This window comes from Cervus canadensis, chromosome 25 (assembly GCF_019320065.1).
Source record: "Cervus canadensis isolate Bull #8, Minnesota chromosome 25, ASM1932006v1, whole genome shotgun sequence".
Lineage (NCBI taxonomy): Eukaryota > Metazoa > Chordata > Mammalia > Artiodactyla > Cervidae > Cervus > Cervus canadensis.
Genome location: NC_057410.1, coordinates 14,111,798 through 14,137,966, shown reverse-complemented (window position 1 = coordinate 14,137,966; position 26,169 = coordinate 14,111,798). Strand labels below are relative to the sequence as shown.

The following is a 26,169-nucleotide window of genomic DNA, read 5'->3' as shown; positions in this document are numbered from 1 at the left end:
TAAACAAATATTGTGATGAGAATATCTTTATGTCTCAAACGCAAGAGCAATGGGAAAAAAACTGGTATCAGTGTGAAATTATTTGTACAACAAAGAATTTTTATGTATATTTCTTCCATTCAGTTTGTTTATACAACTATAAAACAATATAAATCAAATTTTAAAATCTTAGTTACTCTGGTCATCACTTTTTATTTAAAAGTGTAAAGTCTAGTAATGTTTCCTACTTACATTATGTTTTCTGTTTTATTATATTATGTTCCTAGAACAGAGTAGATATGCAAATCAATGAACCACTCATTAAGGCAACAAGTTGTATGTATGACTCAGGCACAATATTGAAGTTAGACTTGATTTCCTATCCTGGCGAAAATATTTACAATTTATGGCAGGCTACTTCATCTTTCTGTGCCAGCCTTTCTTTGCCCTTAAAAATAGTAGTAGTCATACTACCCTATAAGGCTGTTGAAAGAATTACATAATCATATGTGAAAAATGGCTTGGAAAGTTCCAAGAAATAGTAAACCCTCAGCGAATGTTAGTTTCTCCTTTCTTTATCTTCCTAGTGAATTCATCATTAATCCCAGAAACAATTCCAGATATTAAGAGCACTAACTATGGGAACATTTACAGTTTCAGAAACAGAGTACTGAAGAGCCCTGTTTTCCATAATAACCATCACTGCACTGGCAAAATCACCGCTGTCCACAGAAGCTCTGTACAATGAGGGAAATGTTCTATCTCTCCCGTGTGTGCTGAGTGCTCGGTCACTTCAGTCTTCTGACTCTTCTGTGGCCCCATGGACTGTAGCCTGCCAGGCTCCTCGGTCCATGGGATTCTCCAGGCAAGAATACTGCAGTGGGTTGCCATTTCCTTCTCCAGGGGATCTTCCTGACCCAGGGATCGAATCTGTGTCTCTTAGGTCTCCTGCATTGGCAGGTGGGTTCTTTACCCCTAGCGCCACCTGGGAAGCCCGTATCTCCCATGAGATAGTCATTAGCTGCATGTGGCAATAAGCACTTGATGTAAAGTGAGTGCACCCACGGAACTGACTTTTTTTTTAAGAAAGCAGCTTATTTTTATTTTTTTTTAATATTTATTTATTTTATTTGACTGTGCTGTGTCTTAGTTGTGGCACGTGGGACCTTGGGTTGTGACATGTGAGCTCTTTAGTTGCAGGATATGGGATCTAGTTCCTTGATCAAGGATAGAACCTGGGCGGCCTGCACTGGGAGCTTGGAGTCTTAGCCACTGAAGCACCAGGGAAGTCCCAAGGAGCTGACTTTTAAATGTTGTTTTGTGGTTTTTTTTGTTTGTTTGTTTGTTTTAATTATTATTATTTTTTTTTTCCAGTGGGTTTGTCATACATTGATATGAATCAGCCATAGATTTACACGTATTCCCCATCCCGATCCCCCCTCCCACCTCCCTCTCCACCCGACTCCTCTGGGTCTTCCCAGTGCACCAGGCCGGAGCACTTGTCTCATGCATCCCACCTGGGCTGGTGATCTGTTTCACCATAGATAGTATACATGCTGTTCTTTTGAAATATCCCACCCTCACCTTCTCCCACAGAGTTCAAAAGTCTGTTCTGTATTTCTGTGTCTCTTTTTCTGTTTTGCATATAGGGTTATCGTTACCATCTTTCTAAATTCCATATATATGTGTTAGTATGCTGTAATGTTCTTTATCTTTCTGGCTTACTTCACTCTGTATAATGGGCTCCAGCTTCATCCATCTCATTAGGAACTGATTCAAATGAATTCTTTTTAATGGCTGAGTAATATTCCATGGTGTATATGTACCACAGCTTCCTTATCCATTCATCTGCTGATGGGCATCTAGGTTGCTTCCATGTCCTGGCTATTATAAACAGTGCTGCGATGAACATTGGGGTGCACGTGTCTCTTTCAGATCTGGTTTCCTCAGTGTGTATGCCCAGAAGTGGGATTGCTGGGTCATATGGCAGTTCTATTTCCAGTTTTTTAAGAAATCTCCACACTGTTTTCCATAGCGGCTGTACTAGTTTGCATTCCCACCAACAGTGTAAGAGGGTTCCCTTTTCTCCACACCCTCTCCAGCATTTATTGCTTGTAGACTTTTGGATAGCAGCCATCCTGACTGGCGTGTAATGGTACCTCATTGTGGTTTTGATTTGCATTTCTCTATAATGAGTGATGTTGAGCATCTTTTCATGTGTTTGTTAGCCATCTGTATGTCTTCTTTGGAGAAATGTCTGTTTAGTTCTTTGGCCCATTTTTTGATTGGGTCATTTATTTTTCTGGAATTGAGCTGCAGGAGTTGCTTGTATATTTTTGAGATTAATCCATACACAAAAATAAACTCAAAATGGATTAAAGATCTAAATGTAAGACCAGAAACTATAAAACTCCTAGAGGAGAACATAGGCAAAACACTCTCCGACATAAATCACAGCAAGATCCTCTATGACCCACCTCCCAGAATATTGGAAATAAAAGCAAAACTAAACAAATGGGACCTAATGAAACTTAAAAGCTTTTGCACTACAAAGGAAACTATAAGTAAGGTGAAAAGACAGCCCTCAGATTGGGAGAAAATAATAGCAAATTAAATGTTGCATTGTTTTAATTAACTTAAATTTACCTACACGTGGCTAGTGGCTACCATATTGGACAAAGCAGGCCTAGATTCTTCTCTGTCTTCCACAAAAAATTTGAAGATGATCCCCAATCACCTTGAAGGTGTGACCAGTCCCTGCCCTTCCTTCCATTTCCCTCTTCTCCTGAATTCATCTCTGAGAACTATCCTATTCCTCTCATCTCTGCCTTTGTCCATCACTAGCAGTGATAGGCTTTTTCCTTATCTAATAGCTTCCTCTCTGACTTCAAACCTTAAACACGTTTCTTCCTGAAGAGGAAATCTTCAGACCAGTATGTGGTGTTCAGTTGCTGTCACGTCCAACTCTTTGCAGCCCCAAGGACTGCAGCACACCAGGCTCCTCCGTCATCTGTCTCCTCGAGTTTGCTCAAATTCATGTGCACTGCGTCAGCCCAGTATAACCTTTGACAAAATCTGATATGATTCTGATCAAAATATCAAGATCCAGGTATCATTTTGTCTATTAAACAGAAGATTTAAGATTGTCAGAGGTATTTTAAAGAGATCGAGAAGAGGGCAGACTTTCATGTATTCTGTACACCAGACCTATGTGTGTGTAATACTTTGTAGAGAGGAAAAAAGACACAAGAAGGAAAGAAGAGAGCGAAGGATGGAGGAAGGAAAAGGATGTAAGGAAGAAGGGAAGAGAAGAAAGAATGAAAGGAAGAAAGCAAAGCAAATAAAAAGAGAAGAGCAGGAGAGAGAAGCAAATGTGATCAGTGTCCAATGTAACATTGAATTCATGCACTGCATGAATAAAATGATAACAGTAAAGATGAAAACAGTAATACATGATGGCAATAATGACAAAATTCTGTTTTTTATTATTTGGCTTTTTATTAGACTAAAGTATCTTTAAAAAGGCTTCAATTCATTTTCATTTTCTCCTACTCCATCATATATTATATTGTATTGTATATTGCATTGTTTTTTTTTAAGTATTTCAAAATCTCTAAATATTTGGAAATACTATAAATTACCAGTTTTCAACATAAATTTAGTTTAGCTTGACAAGGAACCTGCTTCTAAGCAATTTTGGGGTTGAGTTCCCAGTAAATCATACACATCATAGGCATTATAAAAACTGAAGGAAGTGGGCTTCTTTTCAAGTGTGAGTGGTTTAGGCCGTTTGTGGAAACTTAATAATCAGTGGATACTGAAAAGAAATAGTTTTCTCGTCCCCTTTGCTATAAAAGAGACAAACCTAGAAGAAAAGCCTTCTTTTAACTCTTTCTAATTGAAATTAATTCTGATATTAAACCCACTCTGAGCCACATATCAAGTAGAAATCACGAAAGATATAAAAGTTAATTAAAGACAGCCTTTGTTCTCAAGGGGCTCATAGTAATCCATTGAGGGCAAGCAAGAATCCAAGCACTTAAAATACAAGATTTTAAATACTAAAATAAAATTCAAGCAGCCTGAGCAAAGAAGGGAATGCCTAATTCTGCCAGGAAGACAAGGAAGGAAGTATCTCTTGAACTGAGCCCTGAAGAATGAGGACGACTTGCCCATGCAGAGACAGCAGGGAAACAATATACACAAAAATATAGAATCTGCAAGAATGTGGAGTAGTTGGGAGATTGCCCTTGGCCCTTGTGACTAGAGTATGTACTCTATGTACACACGGAAAAATGATGATAGATACATGCATGCTCAGTCATGTCTGACTCTTTGTAGCCCTATGGACTGTACCCTGCCAGGCTCCTCTGTCTATGGGATTATCCAGGCAAGAATACTGGAGTGGATTGCCCTTCCCTTCTCCAGGAGATCTTCCTGACCCAGGGGTGGAACCTAGGTCTCCTGCATTGCAGGCAGATTCTTTACCATCTGAGCCACCAGAGAAGCCCCACTGACATTCTAAGAAACTTAAAAGAGTAAATCTGGTTAACCTATTCTTTCTTGTTTTCTTCATTAGATCCCCTCAGTAGAGTATGTTTAAGACCAAAAAATGTAACTGATTCATTGAGCACTTACATCAATGCTAATTATATTAGGGTAAGTAAATAAACCTAAATTTCTTTCTGATAAGCATGTCGATTTACTATCTGGAATTGTTGGGTTTTTTTTTTTCACCCCTCAGAATAGATTAATTTTGATTTAACTTGGTTACTAGCAAGTTTTGTTTTGCTCGCTTGGTCATAATCAATGTTGGTAGGTCTTCCTTTCCTGTGTATCTGGGGCCACAGTGCTCCCTCTGAGGTGCTCTGGGGAGGACTAAGCTTCACAACCCTCAGTACCGTGTGCTATGCTTGACTTGTTGAGAGAACAACCACAAGAATGGTGGTGCTAGAATCAGTGAAGCCTTGAAAGTCTGTGTAGCTTTTGGACCTGCAGAGTTGTTTTGTTTTGAAGATCTTTCAGCTAAACTTTCAGTGCAAGGCATGGACTTCAAAGTCAACTTTTTTTCTTTTTTTCCCAAACTAGGGCTACAGTGGCAAAGAGAAAGCGTTCATCGCCACACAGGGCCCCATGATCAACACCGTGAATGATTTCTGGCAGATGGTTTGGCAGGAGGACAGTCCCGTGATTGTTATGATCACAAAACTCAAGGAAAAAAATGAGGTATGACCTTTCCCAAGTGCAGAACATTGTATTTTTTCTGTTGCTCTAGAACAGAGATCGTTTAAGGAAAATTACCATATACTTCCTAACAAATTTAAGATATCAAGACATTGAAAGGCTAGGTCAGCTCAGCTTATGCTCCCAAAAAATGGTAATTGGTGTCCTATAAATGATAGCCTTCTTTCAGTGAAATCAATGTGCTTGGCATACACCATTCACATTTGTATCCATATATCTGTGTAAGGAAATGAGGGGCCCTGAATCACCACTCTGATTTATAACAGGGAAATAAAAAATTGTTCATTTACATCATGAGCAATTTTTGAGCACCTCTAAGTGACAGATACTGTTTTATTTACTTATGTATTTATTTATGGCTATGCTGGGTCTTCACTGCTGCACAAGCTTTTCTCTGGTTGTGGAGAGCAGGGGTTACTCTCTAGTTGCGGTTTGCGGGCTTCTCACCATGGACAGAGGAGCCTGGCGGGCTACAATCCACAGGATCGCAGAGTTGGACACGACTGAGCTACTAACACGCACACACACAATGCGCTGGCTTCTCTTGCGGTGGAGCGCGGGCTCTAGGGTCCTCAGGCTTCAGTAGCTGCAACTTGTGGGCTCAAGAGCGCAGACTCAGTAGTTGTGGTACGTGGGCTTTGTTGCTTCACAGCATGGGGGATCTCCCTGGACCAGGGATTAAATCCACATCTCCTACATTTGGCAGGTGAGTTCTTTACCACTTAGCCACCAGGAAAGCCCCAGATACTATTTTAGTTGCTGGCAGTTTATTAGTAAACAAACACAAAGATTCCTGCCCTTGGTAGATTTTAACTTTCTAGTGAGGGGGAGACAGACAAAAAGGAAGAAGCAGAATTTCATAAGAATATAGCATATTAGATGGGATAAATGCTGTAGGAAAAAAGAGTAGAGTGGGATAAGGGGACTGGGTGTCTGAGCCGTAGGGAGCAGTAGAAGAGTAAGCTGCAGTATTATACAGGGGCTGGGGGATACATCTCACTGAGAAAGTGAAATTTGGAGAAAGATTTGAAGTTAACCAAACCAAACGACTTTCTCAATATTTTCATAAAACAAAATCCAAGAAAGAGACAAAATTAGATCCCACTCCAAACTAGTAAACTTTTCTAAGGATCTAGCTTATAGAATATGCTTTCTGTATTTTGCATCATAAAAATAAAACTGTGTAATTCCCAAAGAGTGCTATCCTAGGCACTGCCTACATTTCATGACATCCTATTGAGATAATTTACAGTCTGATTTTAGCCAGCATTTGTGTTTGTTTTCTGATCAAAATTACTAAGCCCACATCTCACCCTGACAATAAGAATTTAAGAAAATGGAAATTTCTCTTTTACTCCTTTGGTGAGTTGCAACCACCGACCATAGTATAACCATGCTGCTAATGCAGAAAACTCGGGTCCACAAACAGCAACTTAAAGTTCTTTTCAAGTTTTGTTGTTTTCTTCCATTTTTGCCACAATAGGCAAATAATCTTTTTCTGAAATTTATCCTGGGGGGAAGAAAGTATATTTTTGGCCAGTAGATGAAGTTATATACTACATTAGCTATATGCTTACTAAATAAATGCATTTCTATGAATCTTATATGACAGCCTAAAGTGGCATAATAAAATAATCCCTAATAGTCTTAGCTATTTCCCCCAATATTAATTTGTCAACATAATAAGCCACTGACAAGTCCTGCATAGTTGTTTAATATCTATGACAATTTATCTTCATGGCAGGAAAAAAATTCTTCAAGTTTTAAAGGTATATTCTCTGTGTATTTATACTCATGTATATATACATAGAACTTATATAATACAGCAAGTTAGATAATCTGAAAAACCAGTCATACTGAGTGAAATATGAGATAGCATGCATAGCAGAGCTTGGAGGAGAAAGTAAATTCTAGTAGTCAAAAACTGAATAAAATGCATAAAACCAGAGAATTACAGGTTACTTGTGTTTTCATGATAATACAAGAACTGGAGACAAAGCCTTGGGCTTGCAGGAGCCAGGACTTAGAACTGAGACCTTCCATGAAGTGAGCACCTGCAAGGACTATACCTTCAGTGAAAGGGTGAACCACAAAAATAAACCTGCCTACCAAAATAGGATTATAACAGGAAATTAATCTATCAAAGTCTGGCCTTCTCATGGGATCAGTAGGAAGATACTCTTGAGTATTCAGAATTCAAAAATCAGGAAGCACCAAGTGGTAAGTAATTAATAAAAATAGTAATTTTTAATGTATATAACTCATTTATAAACTAGTTTATATTCATTTAATTAAAAAATTAAAATTAATGCTGCATTGGTATGGCACTTTACAAAAACAAAATCTTCAGCTATCTGCACAGCAAACACTACACAGAATTTCAAAGGAAAAAGCCCAGCAAATATAAACTCAGAAGTCAAACTTCTGAGACACACATGTAAATAACCAACATAAGTAAAAAGCAGAAACAACAAATAGTAGAAATAGACCTATGAGAAATTGAAACAATAGAAACTATAAATACAGGCTTTTTTATAATTAAACATACAAAATATAAAATTTAAAAACTTGACAAAAGAACAATTTACTATCAAAAAAGACTAGGAAGATTTAAAAACAAACCAAAGTGGCCTAGAAATAAATATTATACAGACATTAAAGTGAAAAAACTTCATGAGAAAAGTTGATTGGCAAGCTGGACACAGTTGAATAAATAATTACTGGATTAAAAAGCAGAGCTAAGGAAGTTACCTAGAAGATCAATATGACCAAAAATGTGAAATAGAGTTTCAAAGGACAGCATTTAGATGTCCAATATATGTCCAATGGATATTTTAGAAGAAAAGGGAGAATATAAAAAAAGAAGTAATATTTGGCTAGGTATTTTCCAAAATTGGTAAAAGACTTGATCTGTCACAGTAAATCCTAGACTGGATAAATAAAATAAATCTACAACTAGACACATCTGTGGAATTGAAAAACACTGCAGAGATTGTTTTAACAACCAGAATGACTAACAATTGGCTTCTCAACAGTAACAGCAGAAGCCAAAAATCAGCAGAATAATACCCACAAAGGAATGAGAGGAAATCACAGACACCTTAGAACTCACACAATATTTAGCAATGCTTCCTCGATCTGAATAGACTGAACTACTCCTGCCCACTTTGGTTGGAATTGCCATTTTCTGAATAGATTGTCATGATGTGTTTTCTCAAAGAACATGCATACCTTTATTAATTCTATTTATTTTATTAAAAATAAAATCATGCAAAATTGACATAGAAAAAGCACTGTGATTTATGTGATTACATAAATATAAGGATGTAAATGTTTTGAAACAAGTTTTCTTTCCACTGAAAACATTATTTGTTGCATATTTATTAAGGATTAATACTTGGCAAAACATATATCCCACAAGGATTGGAGAATAGGTTTAGTAACTGTGAAAGATAATTTTTGTTGTCCTGAGCATTTCATTCCTCAAATGTTATGATATATTTGTTTCCTTAGACAAAAAGACAGAGATATGCCAATGGTGCTTTAACTTGTTCTTAGTCAGGTTTCATCAGGACAGGACAGAAGAAGCCAAGATTATTGGTTAGTGAGTAAGAATTCCCTAGAAGTTAAGTAGGATGTGACATATTTTAAAGGCCAACAGAGATAATATGAATAATTGGCGAATATGCCAAAGCCCTAACGACAGTTATATTCTTCCCTTCTGTCCCCAAGATCAAAGTTCGTCATTCTAAGAGAACTGCTGCATAAATGTGATAATGAACTGAGATAAATGTGTATTTCAAAGTGACAATGAGTTGGTTAACTGACAGTGCTCAGACATCTCCATTCTGAATGTGAATGTGCAAAGAAATAGACCCCATCTTGTTCTTTCCTTTTCAAGTGCATTAAACCTGAAGCTAACCTGTGCCTTTCCCAGGTGGCACCATTGGTAAAGAACCCACCTGCCAATGCGGAAGATAGACAGGGTTGGATTTCTGGGTCAGGAAGATTCCCTGGGTCAAGAAGATCCCTTGGAGAAGGAAATAGCAACCCACTCCAGTATTCTTGCCTGGAGAATCCCATGGACAGAGGAGCCTAGTGGGATACAGTCCATGGGGTCACAAAGAGTCAGACACAATGGAAGCAACTTAGCACGCAGACCTGTTGGTACCATGCTCAGAGTTCTTGTCCTCCAGAGGAGAGTCAAGTAGATCTGTTGAAAGCCAGAATTTTTGAAAAAATAATGGCCACATAAAGGATGACTGAGGTTTTTATTTTTCACTTTGGCTGCATAATTCAGAAATTGAAGAGGTATTATTTTTTCTTACCATTTTTAGCCTCCTGCCTTTTTAAATGTCTGAGATGTATCTTCTGGAAATATCAAAGTAAATATTAATACATTATGTTACACTTCTGTGTGTAATTTGCTACATGTATTTTCCTGTGGCCAGGCATATTCCAAATATTGCAATAAAGATTTTGACTTCTGTTATTATTGATTGCTCATTAAATTAAAATGAAAATTCCTTTCCATCCAGATTCTCTAAAGATGTACAAAGAATACTGTGAAAGAAACTTTGATGTTTTACAAATCAAAATGATACTGAAAAGTCTGGCTCAAAAGAAATAGGCAGTAGACTTCACACTGCCAGGAAGATGCTGTTTACCAAAAATGTGCCAACTTTCAATTGTGTTAAGCATCATTGTTCGAAATAGACAAAAATCATTTCCTCAAAAAATATGTGAGGGTGGAGTTATCTTTAGAAATTCCCAGGCTTTGTATTTTCATGAACCTTCCTACTTTCTAATAAATAAATAAAAGAAAAAAAGAAGAATTGCCAACTCTTATTCAATAATCACAATGTTCTCATAGTTACTTTATTAAATAAGAATAGACAAAAAATTTTAAAATAAAGCTGACAAATCAGTTCTCATCTATCGTGAGAAAGGAGAAGCAATTTTTGTTGCTGGTAAGTTTGATTTCTTCATTTAGGTAAATCTCAAGGAAGGAATTCCTCTTGAAAGAAATAAAACATTGAAAACACAGTGTTCAAACTTTTAACATGAACTATTGCTAAACTAGAGAAGACACAGCAGCTAAAACCTGAAAAGCTAGAGTTAGATCAGTATAAACAGCATTTCTATGTTTCCAAAGTCCTCCAACTAGCTCAGACTTTCCTCTAGGAAAGAAGTGGCTATGAATGTTGGTCATATTATGTGTATGGTGGAAGATATTTTCCACCGACTGCCATTTGTTGAATGTATATAGTAAGCACAGTTCATATGTTAATTCAGTATATTTTCACTCTATCTCTACAAAGCAAGATTTACTATACCTATGTTATGGATGAGAAATGAAGGTCAGAGGTTGAATCATTTGCCTATAGTCTCAAAGTTAGTAAGTGATGGAGTCCCAATTTTAGTCCAGGTTTATTTGATTCCAAAGCTCATGTACTCATCATGCTCCAACATAATAAATGGGCTAAATAAGGATGTAAAGTAAAGTGTTTGTTGCTCAGTCGTGTCTGACTCATTGTGATCCCATGAACTGTAGTCCACCAGGCTCCTCTGTCCATGGGATTCACCAGGCAGGAATACTGGAGTGGGTTGCCATGCCCTTCTCCAGGGGATCTTCCCAACCCAGGGATCAAATCCAGGTCTCCCACATTGCAGGCAGATACTTTACCATCTGAGCCACCTGGGAAGCCCATAAATAAGGATGCAAGACATTAAAAGACAAAGTACCCACGGTTGCCTTCAAGGAGGAGTAAGACACCGAATTATCTTTCATGAAGTGAGGGCATTACTTGGCGATCTGGCCTAACAAAATACTTCTCTCGAGTACTTAACACTGCCATAATCTGTCTTAATATTTACATCTTTCATCTGAGTTCAGCTATGTGACTTAAATACTTAAAAACCCTATTTTGCCCTTTGACCTATTCAGCACTTTGCAAGCGGTTTAACCTCAAAAAGCAAAATAAAGAAATCGTATTTTAAGTATTCCCCAATTTCATTCTCTTCCTTTCTCTAACTGATAAAATTATGGATAAGATTATTTTAATTACATTTCTTTGTCCAAATAGCCCTTATGGTGCCTTACAGTTTTTCAGTAGGGACCTACAGAGTAAGTAGGTGCACAAGGAACATAAATCTGGCAAAGCAATAGCAGACAGAGGCAGACACGACCCCACAGAGCATGCTGAGCAGTTTGGTGTGGTTTGAGCATAGCAGGGAGTGAAGGGAGATGGGCCTGGAATGTTACATTTTGCTGAAGAACATAGAGAATGAAAGAGGGTTCTTTGTATATTCTGCTTTTAACATTACGAGTGTTCTCCATATCATTAATAACTCAGCAAAAACATGACTTTAAATGACTGCTAGAATTTCACTGTATGGATGCTAAAATGTATGTAATCATTTCCTTATTAATAGATAAAGTCATTTCTAGTCTTTTTATCCACATCTTTCATTATTAATTTATATTTTTAGCTGTGAAATGACCTAACTAAACGACAAGAACTTTTGAAAAAATATATTCCCAATGTGTTTCCCAGAAATATATCTAACTGTATCATCATCTTTGGGCTTCCCTGTGGCTCAGGTGGTAAAGAATATGCCTGCAATGCGGAGACCCAGGTTTGATCCCTGGATTGGGAAGATCCCATGGAGAAGGGAATGGCAACCCACTGCAGTGTTCTTGCCTAGAGAAGCCCATGTATGGAGGAGCCTGGAGGGCTAAGTTCCATAGGGTCGCAAGGAGTCGGAGATGACTAAAGTGACTAAGCACTCCAATATTTTTGCTTGGAAAATTCCATGGACAGAGGAGCCTGGAGGGCTATAGTCCATGGAGTCACAGAGAGTCGGACATGACTGAGTAACTATCACTACACTACTCCCAGTACCTTTAGCATCTAGAATTCTCCAGCTAACCTTGACGACTTTTAGTACTTAGTTCTTTATAAAACATCCAGTGGTATGTGTGTATACATTCATTCAACAGATATTTATCAACTATCAACCATCAAGTACCAGTGTAGGCACTTGGATTATATCTTTATTGACAAAATAGTCAAAGATCCCTCTTTCATAGAGTTAGAATCTAAAAGAGGAGACACAGTAAACAAGAAACAAAAATTTAAAATATTAGATATAGGTACATTGTTAGGTCTTATGAGGGGTGGAGAAAACATATGGTAGAGTAAGAGAGATGGAATACAGTTTATACCGAGATCAGGAGATCATTTTAAAATGATATATGGCAACCTATAAGAATCTTATGAATTTATAGAAGTAATAACTTAAGTCAAATCACAGCTACTATAGATGACTTTATTTAATTAAATACATCCAAAACAGGTGTTTTTTTTACAATATAAATATTAATCAAGTATATCCCATGTTTACCTTAAGTTTCATTATGAAATCTGACAGGTATTCAGATGGAAATGATCGGTTTGTAAGTAAATTATAGTTAAAAATAAAGTAGATCTTTTTAAGCTGTACATTTAAAGAGAAAATAAATTTTCCTGATAAAACACTAGTAATTAAATGTTAATTATACTATGTTATATTCTAAGTCCATGAAATAAAAGTACATCTTCTCAACTATTATTAGCTAAAAAGATTAGAGTTTAAGTTAGATAATCTAGAAAGTTCATCAAATATACCTAGAAATTCTAGAAACTGGGCTGTTTGATCTTCCAAATAACTAATGTTTATTGAACACTAACAATGTGCTTAGAAATCAGTCTTGACAGTAAGCTTATTTGTAAAACTCAATGAAAGAAGACCTTGAGGTCCAGGGCAGTTAAGCAACCTGCCCAGGCTAAATGCCCAGCAGCCTGACTCCCAGCTCCTCCCTCTCACCTCTCTACATACCCTCCTCAAGTCATCCTCCTAGTTAGGGTGAGAAGGGAGAAAATTCCAGTCCAAGCAGTGATTGTGGCCAGAGAGCAGTATGTGGGATTGCTTACAGTCCTGGTTTAAAATCTCTAACCATTCTAAGAAGGAACGAGGAGAAGGATAAGCATTTTGACTTAGTTTAAAGAAAAAGTGCCAAGTCTGTTCATTCAAAGTAGTGGACAATTTGAAAGTGTGGATTGGAGCTGTGATTGGGGGAGTCATGTTCAAGTTAGAGGTCAGTCTGTGAAGCATGGGGTGGACAAGAGGATTCACTCTTTGTACCAAGCATGAAAATAAATGAGCAAAGTCCCATGTTCAGAGTGTCTGTCAACAAGGTCAGGGAGGGTCATGTTGAAGGAGAGTGGAAACCCATTGACTGGTATTCAGCTGTTCTGGAGGATCAGAATTAGATATTTGGTTTCTAGAGAAGCAGCCTGACCCAGCACTGCCCAGCAGCCTCAGCTCATTTCCTGAATGACCGGGGGCTGGACAGTTATGCTGCCCAAGCAATTAAGAGTGGCCAGGAATTCTGAGGCTGACAGTCCCTAAGAAAAATTACTCACTGTTCTTTCAAACATGCTTACATTCCAGATATAATTTGGCACCCTAATTTTTAATTCAGCTGTTCTCCATTCAATTGCTGTAACTTGCTTTATTTCTAGCTATAGTTAGAAGCCCTCTTATTTGACACATATAATCCAAAAACGTCAGAGTGGAGACGCAAACACAGCAAAAAGCTCTTTTATTTTGTCCTAAAACAGGTACAGTTGTTCCTATTCAGATTTGGTCATTATTTTATTATGGGACAGTCTTTTATTATTTTTAACATTGGCTCCAGGTGATGTAGTTTGTGTAATTCCTGCCCTTTATATATCATTAAAATGTCCCATTTCAGTTTCTTTAAAATGAGAGAACATAGAAAAGTTTATAAAACCATATGAATGCAGAATTCTGTCTATATTTCCAAACTTTGCCCTTTCATAAGTCTCATTTGTACCTGATTTGCATGCAGTTTTCTTTACTGATTCACTTCCCCGCCCCACATGAAAACCTAATTAACTCACACAATTATTTCATGGAAAAATTCTTTTTTTCTTCTTACCCTCATGTTTCATGAATTTATGTAAAGTTTCATTAAATGAATGCAGCTGTCCTTAAGAGGTTTGGATACAAATACCACTTACTAACATACAGCTCAGCAGACAGTGACAGAAGTACTGGACTTAGTAAGAGAGTGGATGGAGGGCATTCAGTATTCCATTATCAGCATATTTTACAGAGGGGAGGAAGAGTATTGGTTAATGGTATAGAAAGAGTCAGTTATTGGAGCAGAAATCCAAACACAAAAGCTTGAGTTTATAAAGTGATATTTGCTCAAAAGGTCTTGGCTCCAAGAGGATGTTCTCAGAGACCCCTACCAAAACACCTGAGCTTCAGTATTCTTAGCTGTAAAATTATAAAAAAAATGATAATAACAATAATATCTACTCTCTGTTCTACTTAACATAAATGATCATGGAAGGGATTCAATGATATATTTTGGTGAAGATGCTTTTAATATTAAATTGCTGCATCTGTGTTAGTAATATTCGGTGGAATACTAGGAATTAGAGTAACTAAAACCATAATTATTTTAGACAATCTAATCCATTCTCTTTTATGCAAATATAACCCAACTGCAACTAAGTATCTCTTTGTTTATTTACAGCCATTTCCTATGTGATGATACATCTTTAGCTCATAAAGCAAAAATCTCTTTGATTTTAAATGCATAGAATTTAAAAAGAAAGTGACTGAAAAATAGATTTTCTTTTCGGGCAACTAATATGCTAGCTAGACTTGCTTCTTCTTTATACACAAATAACCCTAATGTGGTGAGAGTGAGAGGGATGATCAAAGAAAAAAAAATAGATTATAAAAACATGGGTTTGCATTGCTTTGCACTGCATTCTATTTTTGCTGTAAAGCACTGATGATGAAAAATTGGTTGATGTCCATGATCTTTACAGTCAAGGTTCACTAATTACTTGTTTTTACAAGAGACACATAACCTCCTGGAAACCTCTTTGTCCTCCAAATTATGAATTCTTGGAATTAATAGATAATTTTACTGAAAGAATCGGCCCAGCTAACAGAATAGTGATGATTTGGGGTTATATTCTGCTACATAGCGTGCTATTTTGAATTACCCACAATTAGTGTGATTTCACAATATTATCTTTAAGAGAGCATTTTCCTTCCTTGCATTTTCCTTTTTCATATCATTGTTAACACCACAATGAAAAAACCCGAAAAAGCTGCTCACAAAAATAATTCAAATGTGAACTGATGCCCTTAGAAACAACCACATTTGCAGCTCTCGCTCACCTCATATTCAAAAGCACCCACACTTATCTGGTCTCTTTTTCTACATCCTCCTTAAAGAGGAGGAAAATGTATTCAGTGTATAAAAATAAGCTATTGTATCTCAGAAAGGAGATGGGATGCTAATTAAGGGTTGTTTGAATGAACAAGTCACATTACATTGTCTACTGGGAGCCGGCTGCCAATTGCATTTTTGGTAAAGAGTCAAGAAAAACATTCAGGAGGGCCCCGGCAAGCTCAGGAGAGAAGCAAGCAGTGCTTCCATTTATCAAGTAGGTGCACAAGCCTGGATTGTATTGTTAAGAGTCAGGGTGCAAGCTGAGAGCTCCTGCCTGGCAGTTTTTCTTACCAGTTTCAAGAGCCACCTTCTCACTGAGGGGCCTGCTACTCAGGCCTGATCCTGGACAATGGGGCACAATATGCCTGACTGCTGGGCCACTGAATGCCTCCTTCTTTGTTCAATACCTTTTGCAAGATTTTTTGTCACTCTTCTTGGATTCATCCAGGAGGCATGGGTTTTAAGTCACACAATAGCCCGGGTCTTGCAGCGAAATAATTGATGCTCCATTGAAAGCAACCAGGCAATTTGGTTAGTATGATTATCTTTAACAAATCGGGGAAATTTCAGACATTTGGCAATTCGTAAAGGAGGAGGGAAAAACATTGCTTTATTTTTTAAAGATTGTTATTTTTTTAAAAAAATTATTAAAATATAGTTGATTTACAGTGCTGTGTAAGTTTCAGGTGTACAATAAGGTGGTTCAGTTATACAGATATATGTATGATTCTTCTTTAGATTATTTTCCATTAGAGGGTATTACAAGATGTTGAGTATAATTCTCTCTGCTGAAGATTTCTCTGTTTTAAAATGTTAATGTTATATTAGCCAGACTAAGCCTGATAGCCTTATTGCTTGATAGTCTTGGGGATGGAATGGCATGGAAATAGAGGTGAAAATGATTTACTTTGTTTGGAAAAGGACCAGAATGTAGAGGAGGCAAATGTGTTTTTATGTAGTGGATGAAAAACAGTGATTCCACTAGGTGAAGTGACTTCCTTGTGGCTCTGTCACATAGAGCATTTGGTACTTAGCATGATAGAGCCCCAGAGGTGTGTTTCTGATATGTTACATGTCTTTTCCTTTCGTTCTGTAATTCTGTAATTTTTTTTCTGTTGCTCTTTTAAATCTATAAGAACTTAACTATTTTTAAGTGTGGTCATATGTCTTTGACATAGATGTAAAGAAACAAGTGTCCTGAGGACTGAAAGGTCCCTAACCGAAGGCAGTAAGTGAAAGAATTTCTTTATCAATATCCATGTGTGTTTGAAAGAAAATGATGAATTCTATTTAAACAATATTTCTAAAATTAAATTACTTCCCTGGGCACTGAAGATAAAGCATTAACTTTCACACTTTTATTCTTAGACATTAAAATATGTGGTAAAAAAGTAATAGTTCTTTTGTGGTTGTTTAAAAGGCAAAAGAATAAATAATATGAGTTTATATGTGTGTTTGAAACTCATTTTGTAGTTTTTTAAATAATGTGATGGTGTCATAAAAGTAATATATTTGACGCATGATCTAATGCATATTTAAGTAATGATCAAATCACTGTAGATCAAAAACCCATCCCATAATCCAGTAGTTGTAAAATACAATAACAATAATAATAATATCAAGTTTTGAATGCTTACTGTATGCCTGGCTTTGTCCTAAGTGCTTTCCATGTATTAAATCTTGAGGAAACTGAGGCCAGAGAGAGCTTATGTTTCCTGTTTATGGACTCATAGATAAATGGTAGCACCAAAATTTGGTCCCAGGCTCTTTGACTCCAAAGCTTGCACCTTATCCATCATATTATGTTTTCTTATTTGCAATATAATTGTTATTACTGCTATTAAACCCTTCAAAGAGGATCCTTCATAAAAATTTTAAAAATAATTTTGCTACACATTTATTTCAATGGATCCCACAGGTGAAAAGAAAATTGGTCCTGGAAAATACAACACCACAGATATATTAATGGCCATTAGGTCTACTTTACATATAGGGGAGACTGCATTCTGTGGCATCTAACACATTACAGATACTCTTACTAGAGACATTAGTTTGATGAAGCAGGAAATGTGTGAAAATGTGAAAGTGTTGTTTACTCAGCTGTGTCCCACTCATTGCGACCCCATGGACTGCCCGCCAGGCTCCTCTGTCCATGGAATTCTCCGGGTAAGAATACTGGAGTGGGTAGCCATTCCCTTCTTCAGGGGATCTTCTCAATCCAGGGATTGAACCCTTGTCTTCTGTACCGCAGACAGATTCTTTACCATCTGAGCCATCAGGGAAGCCCCAAGCAAATGTGACTTGCCTCAATCATAGTGGGAGAACATTTTTTTTCCACCTTGTTCATCGCATGATAAACTCTAATATTTGGGTCTTAGTTTCCTAATTCTTAATTCAGTTCTGAATTAGCCCTTAATTTCTCTGTGGGGATTTGATAAATTTTGCCTTAATTATTTTTTGTATGGGATTAACAGCAATAGTGTTGGTTTAAAAAAAAAAAAAAACTTGATTGACATGTAATTTATACTATACATACTACAGACTTCCCAGGTGGCACTAGTGGTGAACAAACAAACAAACAAACCTTCCTGCCAATGAAGGAGACAGAAGAAATGTGGGTTCTATCCCTGGGTCGGGAATATCCCCTGGAGGAGGAAATGGCAACCCACTTCAGTATTCTTGCCTGGAAAATGCCATGGACAGAGAAGCCTGGTGGGTTACAGTCCATAGGGCTGCAAAGAGTTGGACACAACTGAGCACCACATGCATATATATGTATACTATAAAGTTTACCCATTTAAAATTTATAGTTTGGTGGTTTTAGCTCATTTACAGAATGTTTAAAATTGATACTTGATTTATTTTATTTAACTAAATAGAAACTTTTGAGATGCTTGAATGAAAAATGCTTCAAGGCCAATGAAAACCATTAATATTTGCTGTGTTCTTCTTTCCCCTCCTCCAGAAATGTGTGCTTTATTGGCCAGAAAAGAGAGGAATATATGGAAAAGTTGAGGTTCTGGTTATCAGTGTAAATGAATGCGATAACTATACTGTTCGAAACCTTGTCTTAAAGGTAAGGATATGGAGCTGTAGCGGTCTACAAAGTGGAAGGTGTTAGAGGACTGCATTTTTATTTTGAACTTTTTTGTCCTCAGAACTGCAGATTCAATTTAAACAAGTTAAATAATGTCAAGATCAAGGGGAAATTATAATCACTCCCTTATGTATTTTGTTGTCAGCTACTATCACTCTGGAATAATTAATTTAAGTAGATATTAAAGAAATACACTAAGTAGGGTACTATGGTCTTTTAATTTGCATACATATAACACCTCTGATTTAACCTTTTGAACACCTTTAACTAAAGGACTAAAGGCTTGTGCTGGAGATGTTACCATGATTTCTTTTTTTAATGTCACTTTGTCTCAGCAGATTTAAGTAAGGCCTGGAAACTGTGAAAGGGAAAATCTGTACTCGTGGGTGGTTGTGGGAGGCAAGAAAAGCCTGAAGTGTTGTTGAGATCTTCCAAAACTTGGAGTTACAGTCATTTATAGGGACTTTCCCAGACCAGATTATGTCATAGAAAATTTATCTTATTTAAATTTTGGACAGCAAATGCTGAGGAATGTTGCCATGGTATTGTTGGTATTGTTTTTGCTTCTAGAGAGCAATCATCCCAAAGATTCCAGTTCTATCTAGAACCCCACTGCTGGGACAGAATCATCACAAAGAAAAAGAGACACAGAGCTGCACTGATGGGTTTTGGTGGGAAATTCATGATAGGAAGGCACTTGGAGAAACCTGTTCTTCAACATGTATTCTCTAGTGTCTAGTCTATGCCAGGCCTCAGCTTGGTTTTGAGATGACCGCATGGACCCTCCTTTGTGACTCCTTTCCTCCAGGGATCCCTCACTGCTGTTAAACACTGGTATTTAGGGTGAGTGTAGAGTCATGAGAGTGACTGAGTATAAAATTAAGCATTCTTATACTGGTCAATATGTTTATAATAACCTGTCAGGAGCATTCAAAGAACAGGAAACGCACTATATCCCAATTCTTTCTTGGCCATTTATTCATCTACCATTATGTTCATGATCATAAATTACAAACATATCTGGCATATGTATGTTTTCTATATTAAATATATATCACATTTGTATATTTCTCATTTAGCTGAAGCAAGATGTCAGATTTTGACATCAGCATATTTACAGTAAATTTTTCTCAGGTTGAAAGAATATTCTTCAAAAGTCTCCTAGATTTTATTACCACCTGGAAGTGAGAAGCAAGCAAGATGGCAGTGATAGAAAGCATTTAGTATTGTGGTTTGGATGACTCTTAGTTCCACAAGTAAACGAAGCGCTTGGTGGCTGTTTCTATTTTCAGCAAGGAAGTCACACCCAGCGTGTGAAACATTACTGGTACACCTCATGGCCCGATCACAAGACTCCAGACAGTGCCCAGCCGCTTCTGCAGCTCATGCTGGACGTGGAAGAAGACAGGCTGGCCTCCGCGGGCCGAGGGCCTGTGGTGGTCCACTGCAGGTAAGGGGTGAGCTGTCCTTTCTGCCTCAGCAACCGTCTATTCTTTGTAAAGTCATGCAGCAGGTGGAAGCTGGGTTTGACTCCCTGGTTCTGACTTTGCTGGTAAATTGAACAGATATTGAAACTAATGAGCCTCCCCCTTGATTCTTGACCACAATGATACTTGTCAGAAATGAAGTGCTTTTACTAGCGTATTTTTAGCAGTCATACAGTGGAGAAAATTTCCCTAATGAATCACTCAGGGAACAGGGGCTCTTATTCATTCAGTCCTCTACCTTGAAATGTAGGTGGATTCATTCAGCCTCATCAGTCTCATGAGGAGACTGATTTTTTAATTCTCATATGATTTTTTAATTATCAACAGCTTTTTTCTTGTTTTGAGATGTCCCTGAACTTTACTAGGATTGTGTCTTGATAACATTTTTTATTATTATGCCAAATTTGGTGAAAGCCAGTCAACTGTTCTAAAAGTTACCTCATGAAAAACAGATGGAAATAAATTTATGAAATGGTGAATGGCAAGTGATAATTCACCAAGAGGAAAACAAAGTGCTGTTACCAGAACATGGGGTCCTGGAGGGTGGGCTGACAAGAGGGCAGACCGATGTTTAATGGTTCCCTTGACTCGAGTCCAGTTTAAAGGTCTTGTCCTTTAACTTATACCTCTTCCCCCTGTTTTCCTGTTAGTGTGCCCAAAGCAAAGTACAAATTTTAAAGTTATTTATATAACTGGTCATTTATTCTCCATACTTTCTCAAAACAATTTGCATTACTTTATTGATCCCCTTAAGTCTTATAAGATAGATTTTGGTGATATTTTTAATAAACAAAGTATATTACTTTAAATTATGATTTTAGCCTTGTTTTGAACCTTTGTGGTTTAATTAAGAGTAAAATTTACTGTATGTCTACTTGCCCAATGTGTCATTATCTAGTTTCTAACATTAGGCCTTATCCTAAACTTAACTTGGGTCTGAAGACCATACTCTAGAGCTGGAACCATCCCCCACCCAAAATCATAAAACAGTCAGGATATCTAAAATGAACTAACCATTTCCCCTCTAAAACCAGCTCCCCTTCTGATTGCTATTTCTAAGAATGAGACCGTCTTTTTTCCAGCCACTCAACATCAAATGTTGACAGTTATCTTTGGCCCTTTTCTCAATTCCAGCCTCAGTATCTAATCAGTCACCAGATTGGCTTTCCCTTCAAAGCTTCTCCCATAATCATCACTTCCTGCCCAACCACCCAAGTTCAGGCCCTTATGACCTCATCCATGTATTTTAGAAGTCAGCTAATTGCACGTACACACCCCACTTCCCCATGCTCCACCCCCACCACAGTCTATTCTGTGTACTTCTCTTGGATGATGTGCCTAAAACCCTCTTTCATCACATGGAGCCTCTGCTCAAAGCTTCACACAGGCTTCCCATTGCCTAGAGTAAAATTCCTTAATCTTGGATTTGTGGGTTAGCTACAGGGGCCAGTGAACTTAAAATGACTTGAACAGATTTGAGTACATTAAGTTAAGTGAATTTTCTGGGGAGTGAAAACTCATTGCTTTCAACATATTCTCAAAAAAAAAAAAATAAGTATCATTCTTTTAGAGGATGAAGTCCAGAGTTCTTAGCTTTCCATAATCCTTTATGGACCCCACTGTACCTTCCCAGGCTTCTTTCCCACTATTCCTCTAACGTAACTTTCTCTTTCTAGCCAAACTAGTCTACTCATTGTCACACATCTTATTTTCTGTTCTGCAAATTTTTCCCTATACCAGTCTCACCTATGGAACATTCTCTCACATTGGTGATAACCAAAATGCGTGCCATTCACAAGGTACAGTTCAGGTACTATCTCTTTATTGACACAAACTCTCTATAGACACTTACACTAAAGGGGATGCATTCCTCCTCTGAATTCCTCTGCAACTCATATTCAACAGGAAACAAGTGCCAAGTCCGAGAAATAAGTGCTATTTGACTGCTGCTGTTGCTATTGTTCATTCGCTAAGTTGTGTCCAACTCTTTGTGACCCCATGGACTGTAGCCCACCAGGGTCCTCTAATGAGATTTCCCAGGCAAGAACACTCGAGTGGGTTGCCGTTTCCTTCTCCACGCCATCTCCCCAACCCAGGAATCAAACACACGTCTCCTGCATTGGCAGGAGGATTCTTTATCACTGAGTCATCAGGGAAGCCCATATTTGAGTGCTGAAAGGGGAGCTATTCACTCAAACTATGAGATTTGAAGAAAGTCTCTAAAAGTTGGAATAATGCTGAATAGGATCTTGAAAAAAGGACCAATGTTTGTTGTTTTTAAAAGGTGGTAGGGTGGGCATTTCTGACTGGAGAAATATCATTAACTCAAAAGGGAAAATTCAAAAAGAAAAGGTTTCTTTTGCAAAGATTCAAATGAGAACAATGACACAAAGGGGACAAAGTCAACAGCACAAAGACAAAAACCTTGAAAGTTCATCCAGTCGTATTATGTAAGGCGTGAATACCATGGAAGCGTGCCTAGACATTGTACTGTGACCATCTGCAGTTTTTGCTGGTGCTTAGGCATGTTCAGTCATGTCCAACTCATTGTGACCCTTTGGGCTATAGCCCTCCAGACTGCACTGTCCATGGAATTTTCCAGGAAAGAATAGTGGAGTAGATTGCCATTTCCTGCTCCAGAGGATCTTCCTGACCCAGGGATGGAAACTGTATCTCCTGCATCACCTGCATTGGCAGGTGGATTCTTTACCATGGAGCCACCTGGGAAGGCCCTATGGTTTTTGAGTATCAAGTAATATGATCAGGTTCCTATTTCAGAAAGATGAACCTAGCAGCTGTGTATATCATGAATTAGCCCAGGAAGAGTCTTGAGACTTGGAAGCCATGATGAGATCATCGTTAATCATGAAGTAAGATTTCAAAAACGTGAGCACAGTTTATAGAAAGAAAAGCACGGATCCCGAAAGCTCAGTGGAGGTGGAAAACATAAGAATTGGTAACAGACTGGATGTGGGAAGTGAGAGAGGGGGAGATGTTGAAGATGGCTCCAAGATTTCTAGGCTGGAAAACTTGTGGCTGCTTGGTAATGCCATTGAGGAAAAAGATAATTAATTCTGTTTTAGATACATTGAATTTAGAGACACTGAACTGCAGCAAGTGTAAAATAGCAACAGCAGAAGTGCCAGCTAGGAGGTGGAATGCTAATCTAGAGTTTAGGAGGAACTTGGGGAACTTAAGTGTAGATTTGGGAGAAATTTACATAAAGATGGTTGAAATTGCTGAAAGAGAGAAAGAGACAGACAGAGAAAGTTTGTAAAGTTGATAATTTGCCATCTAAAGAGATTCATGAGTAAACCTTCCATGACAGGTAATATTTCTGTTCAGCTGTTACCTTGATTTAAAAAAAAAAAAAAAGGCTTGGAAATATGTGCCTTTAGCCACGTCCTCTCTCCTAAACTGAACTGAATCTTCAGCTATTCACTAACATCTTTCACATCAGTATGTGTATGCGCTAGTTGCTCAGTCTTTTCCAACTCTTTGTGACCCCATGGACCTCACCAGCCTCCTCTGTGGAATTCGCCAGGCAAGAATACTGGTGTGGGTTGCCATTCTCTTCTCCAGGGAATCTTCCTGACCCAGGGATCGAACCTGGGTCTCCCACATTGCAGGCAGATTCTTTACCATCTGAGGCACCAGGGAAGCCCCAGCCACATTTTTATATCCAGGACCAAAGCCCCCACTCTCTTCCTCAAATCAGACCTCATTCCAGACCTCCCACTGCATCTCAGTGACGCTGCCATTCTTCCAGTCCTCCGGGCGAGTCACCTTTGACTTTTTGCTTTTCTCACTGTTCAGCTCCACTCCTCCATGCTCACTTCTGTGATGTATGTAGATCTTTCCCCTCCTTGCTACTGCCTATACCTTACTGAATTTCAGGCCCTAATTCTTCTTTGTAGAACAGCTGCTACCTTTTTCACTATTCTTTCCACCCACCACCTCCCTCCATCCCATTCATCCTACTTCTTAGACCTAAAAGGAAGGATGCTGGTGCAGCGCTGAGCAGAGGGCCGGGTTTGTACACTCAGTACACCAGAGCAGCTGCTGTTATCATAATTATTGTTGTTGATCCTAATGATTGTTTTTAATGTTAAAAGAATACATTTTATCTCTGCTATTTTCCCTGCACCTTTTAATTCACTGTCTGTCCTTTGCAGTGCAGGGATCGGCAGGACGGGGTGTTTTATTGCTACATCCATTGGCTGTCGGCAGTTGAGAGAAGAAGGCGTGGTGGACGCGCTGAGCATCGTCTGCCAGCTGCGTATGGACAGGTGAGTGTTGGCGGGATGCAACAAGAGACACTTCTGAGCAGCAGCATCATCACAACCTGATTTAATCACACACCTGACTCTATAAAGATTTGTGTAAAATGCTTAAGAATGTCCATTATATTAAAAAGTCATCAAAGGAAGTGTTATTTGCAACCCTGACCCTCAGGAACCCAAAACCAAGAATTTGCACTTAACCCTCCTTGTCTCTGATGCAGGTTGTTTATAGTGGTAGCTCTTCTAAGATTTCCATCTCTGTTCCTTCACAGGGACTTTGCATTTTCATTTGAATTCACTGAGTCCTTCACTTTAGGATCTTGCTCCTTTAGAATGAGCATATGCCATACTACCAAAAGTCATCCTTTTCCTCCACTCATCCTTTTTTAATTGTGAAAAATGCACATGACAAAATTTACCATCTTAACCATTTTTAATAGTACAGTTCCGAGTGTTAGGTACATTCATATTGTTGTGCAGCCAATCTCCAAACTGTTTTCATCTTGCAAAGCTCTGTACCCATTTTCTTGGCAACCACCATTCACCTTCTGACTCTTTGAATTTGACTACTCTAGGGGCCTCATACAAGTGGAACCATATGGTATTTGTGTGTTTGTTAGTGGCTTATTTCACTTAGCATGGTATCTCCAAGATTCATCCATATTGTAGCATGTGTCATAATTTCCTTCCTTTTTAAGGCTGAATAATATTCCACTGTATGTATATACCAGATTTTGTTTACCCAGCTATCTGTTGATGGACTCTTAAGTTGCTGCCACCTTTTGGCTGCTGTGAATAATGCCGCTATGAACATGGGTGTACAAATAGCTACTTGAGATTCTTTAGGGTATATACTCAGAAATGAGATGGCTAGAGCATATGGTCATACTTTTTCAAGGAATGCCACACTGGTTTCTATAGCAACCACACCATTTACATTCCCATCAACAGTATACAGGGATTCCAACGTGTTTGTTTGTTTGCTTGTTCTTTTGTAGTAGTCGTCGTCCTAACGGGTGTGTGGTGAAAGAGTCATTTTCAGGGATAGATGGTTTGATAACCTTTGTGATGATCTCTGTTTACGCACTGAAAACAGAACAAACAGGCAGTTTCTTTTCTTGCTTTGCTCCAAAGCTAAACCTGGGGAAATGAACAGTTGAGTGAATGACAGGTGAGTGACAGAGAACATGTACGGATGCTCATTGAAAACGGGCACAGAGAGGAAGATGCTTGCAATCACGTGAGCAGAGGACCTGCCTGCTCTGCAGTCCACCGCGCTGTTGTGGAAGAAGAGTTGTCCCAAAAGCTCGGCTGTGGGTTCTCTTCATTCACACGGCGAGTGTATCAACCGCCTTCTAACTGCAAGGCATCGTTCTGGATGCTGCAAGTACTGAAACAGCATGAGTGAGACTCTGCTCGCCTAGAGTCTACATGCTAACAGTGAGAGAAGAGATAATAAACAGCAAAGAAATAAACAGGATAATTTCAGACAAATAAATGCTGTGAGATAATAAAACACTAGCGTCACAGAAGCTGAGCCTCCTAGAATTTAGCCCTATGACCTACAGTTTCCTAAAAGTGAAACCACAAAAGTCATATTTATTGAGCTGCTACTCTGTACTTGGGTCCTTCAATTTCAATACAGACAAAAGAATTATTCTGAAAATTCAATGAGAAAATAGATATAAAGGCAGATAGAAAGCCTTCCAATAAATGTTCACTTTCTTACTGTCATCTTCATTATTACTAAAA

General features: G+C 38.1%; 1 protein-coding gene across 2 annotated transcripts in view; it reads left to right on the top strand.

The window, feature by feature from the left end:
* The window catches only part of PTPRR (protein tyrosine phosphatase receptor type R), a 269,697-nt gene that overhangs the window by 222,217 nt on the left and 21,311 nt on the right, over positions 1-26,169 (top strand). For both annotated transcript variants that reach the window (XM_043447554.1, XM_043447553.1), the window contains exons 9-13: positions 4,559-4,638; positions 5,068-5,205; positions 18,516-18,626; positions 19,940-20,097; positions 24,310-24,423. In XM_043447554.1, coding sequence (XP_043303489.1) covers positions 4,559-4,638; positions 5,068-5,205; positions 18,516-18,626; positions 19,940-20,097; positions 24,310-24,423 — 601 coding nt within the window. The remainder of the gene's footprint in view (positions 1-4,558; positions 4,639-5,067; positions 5,206-18,515; positions 18,627-19,939; positions 20,098-24,309; positions 24,424-26,169) is intronic.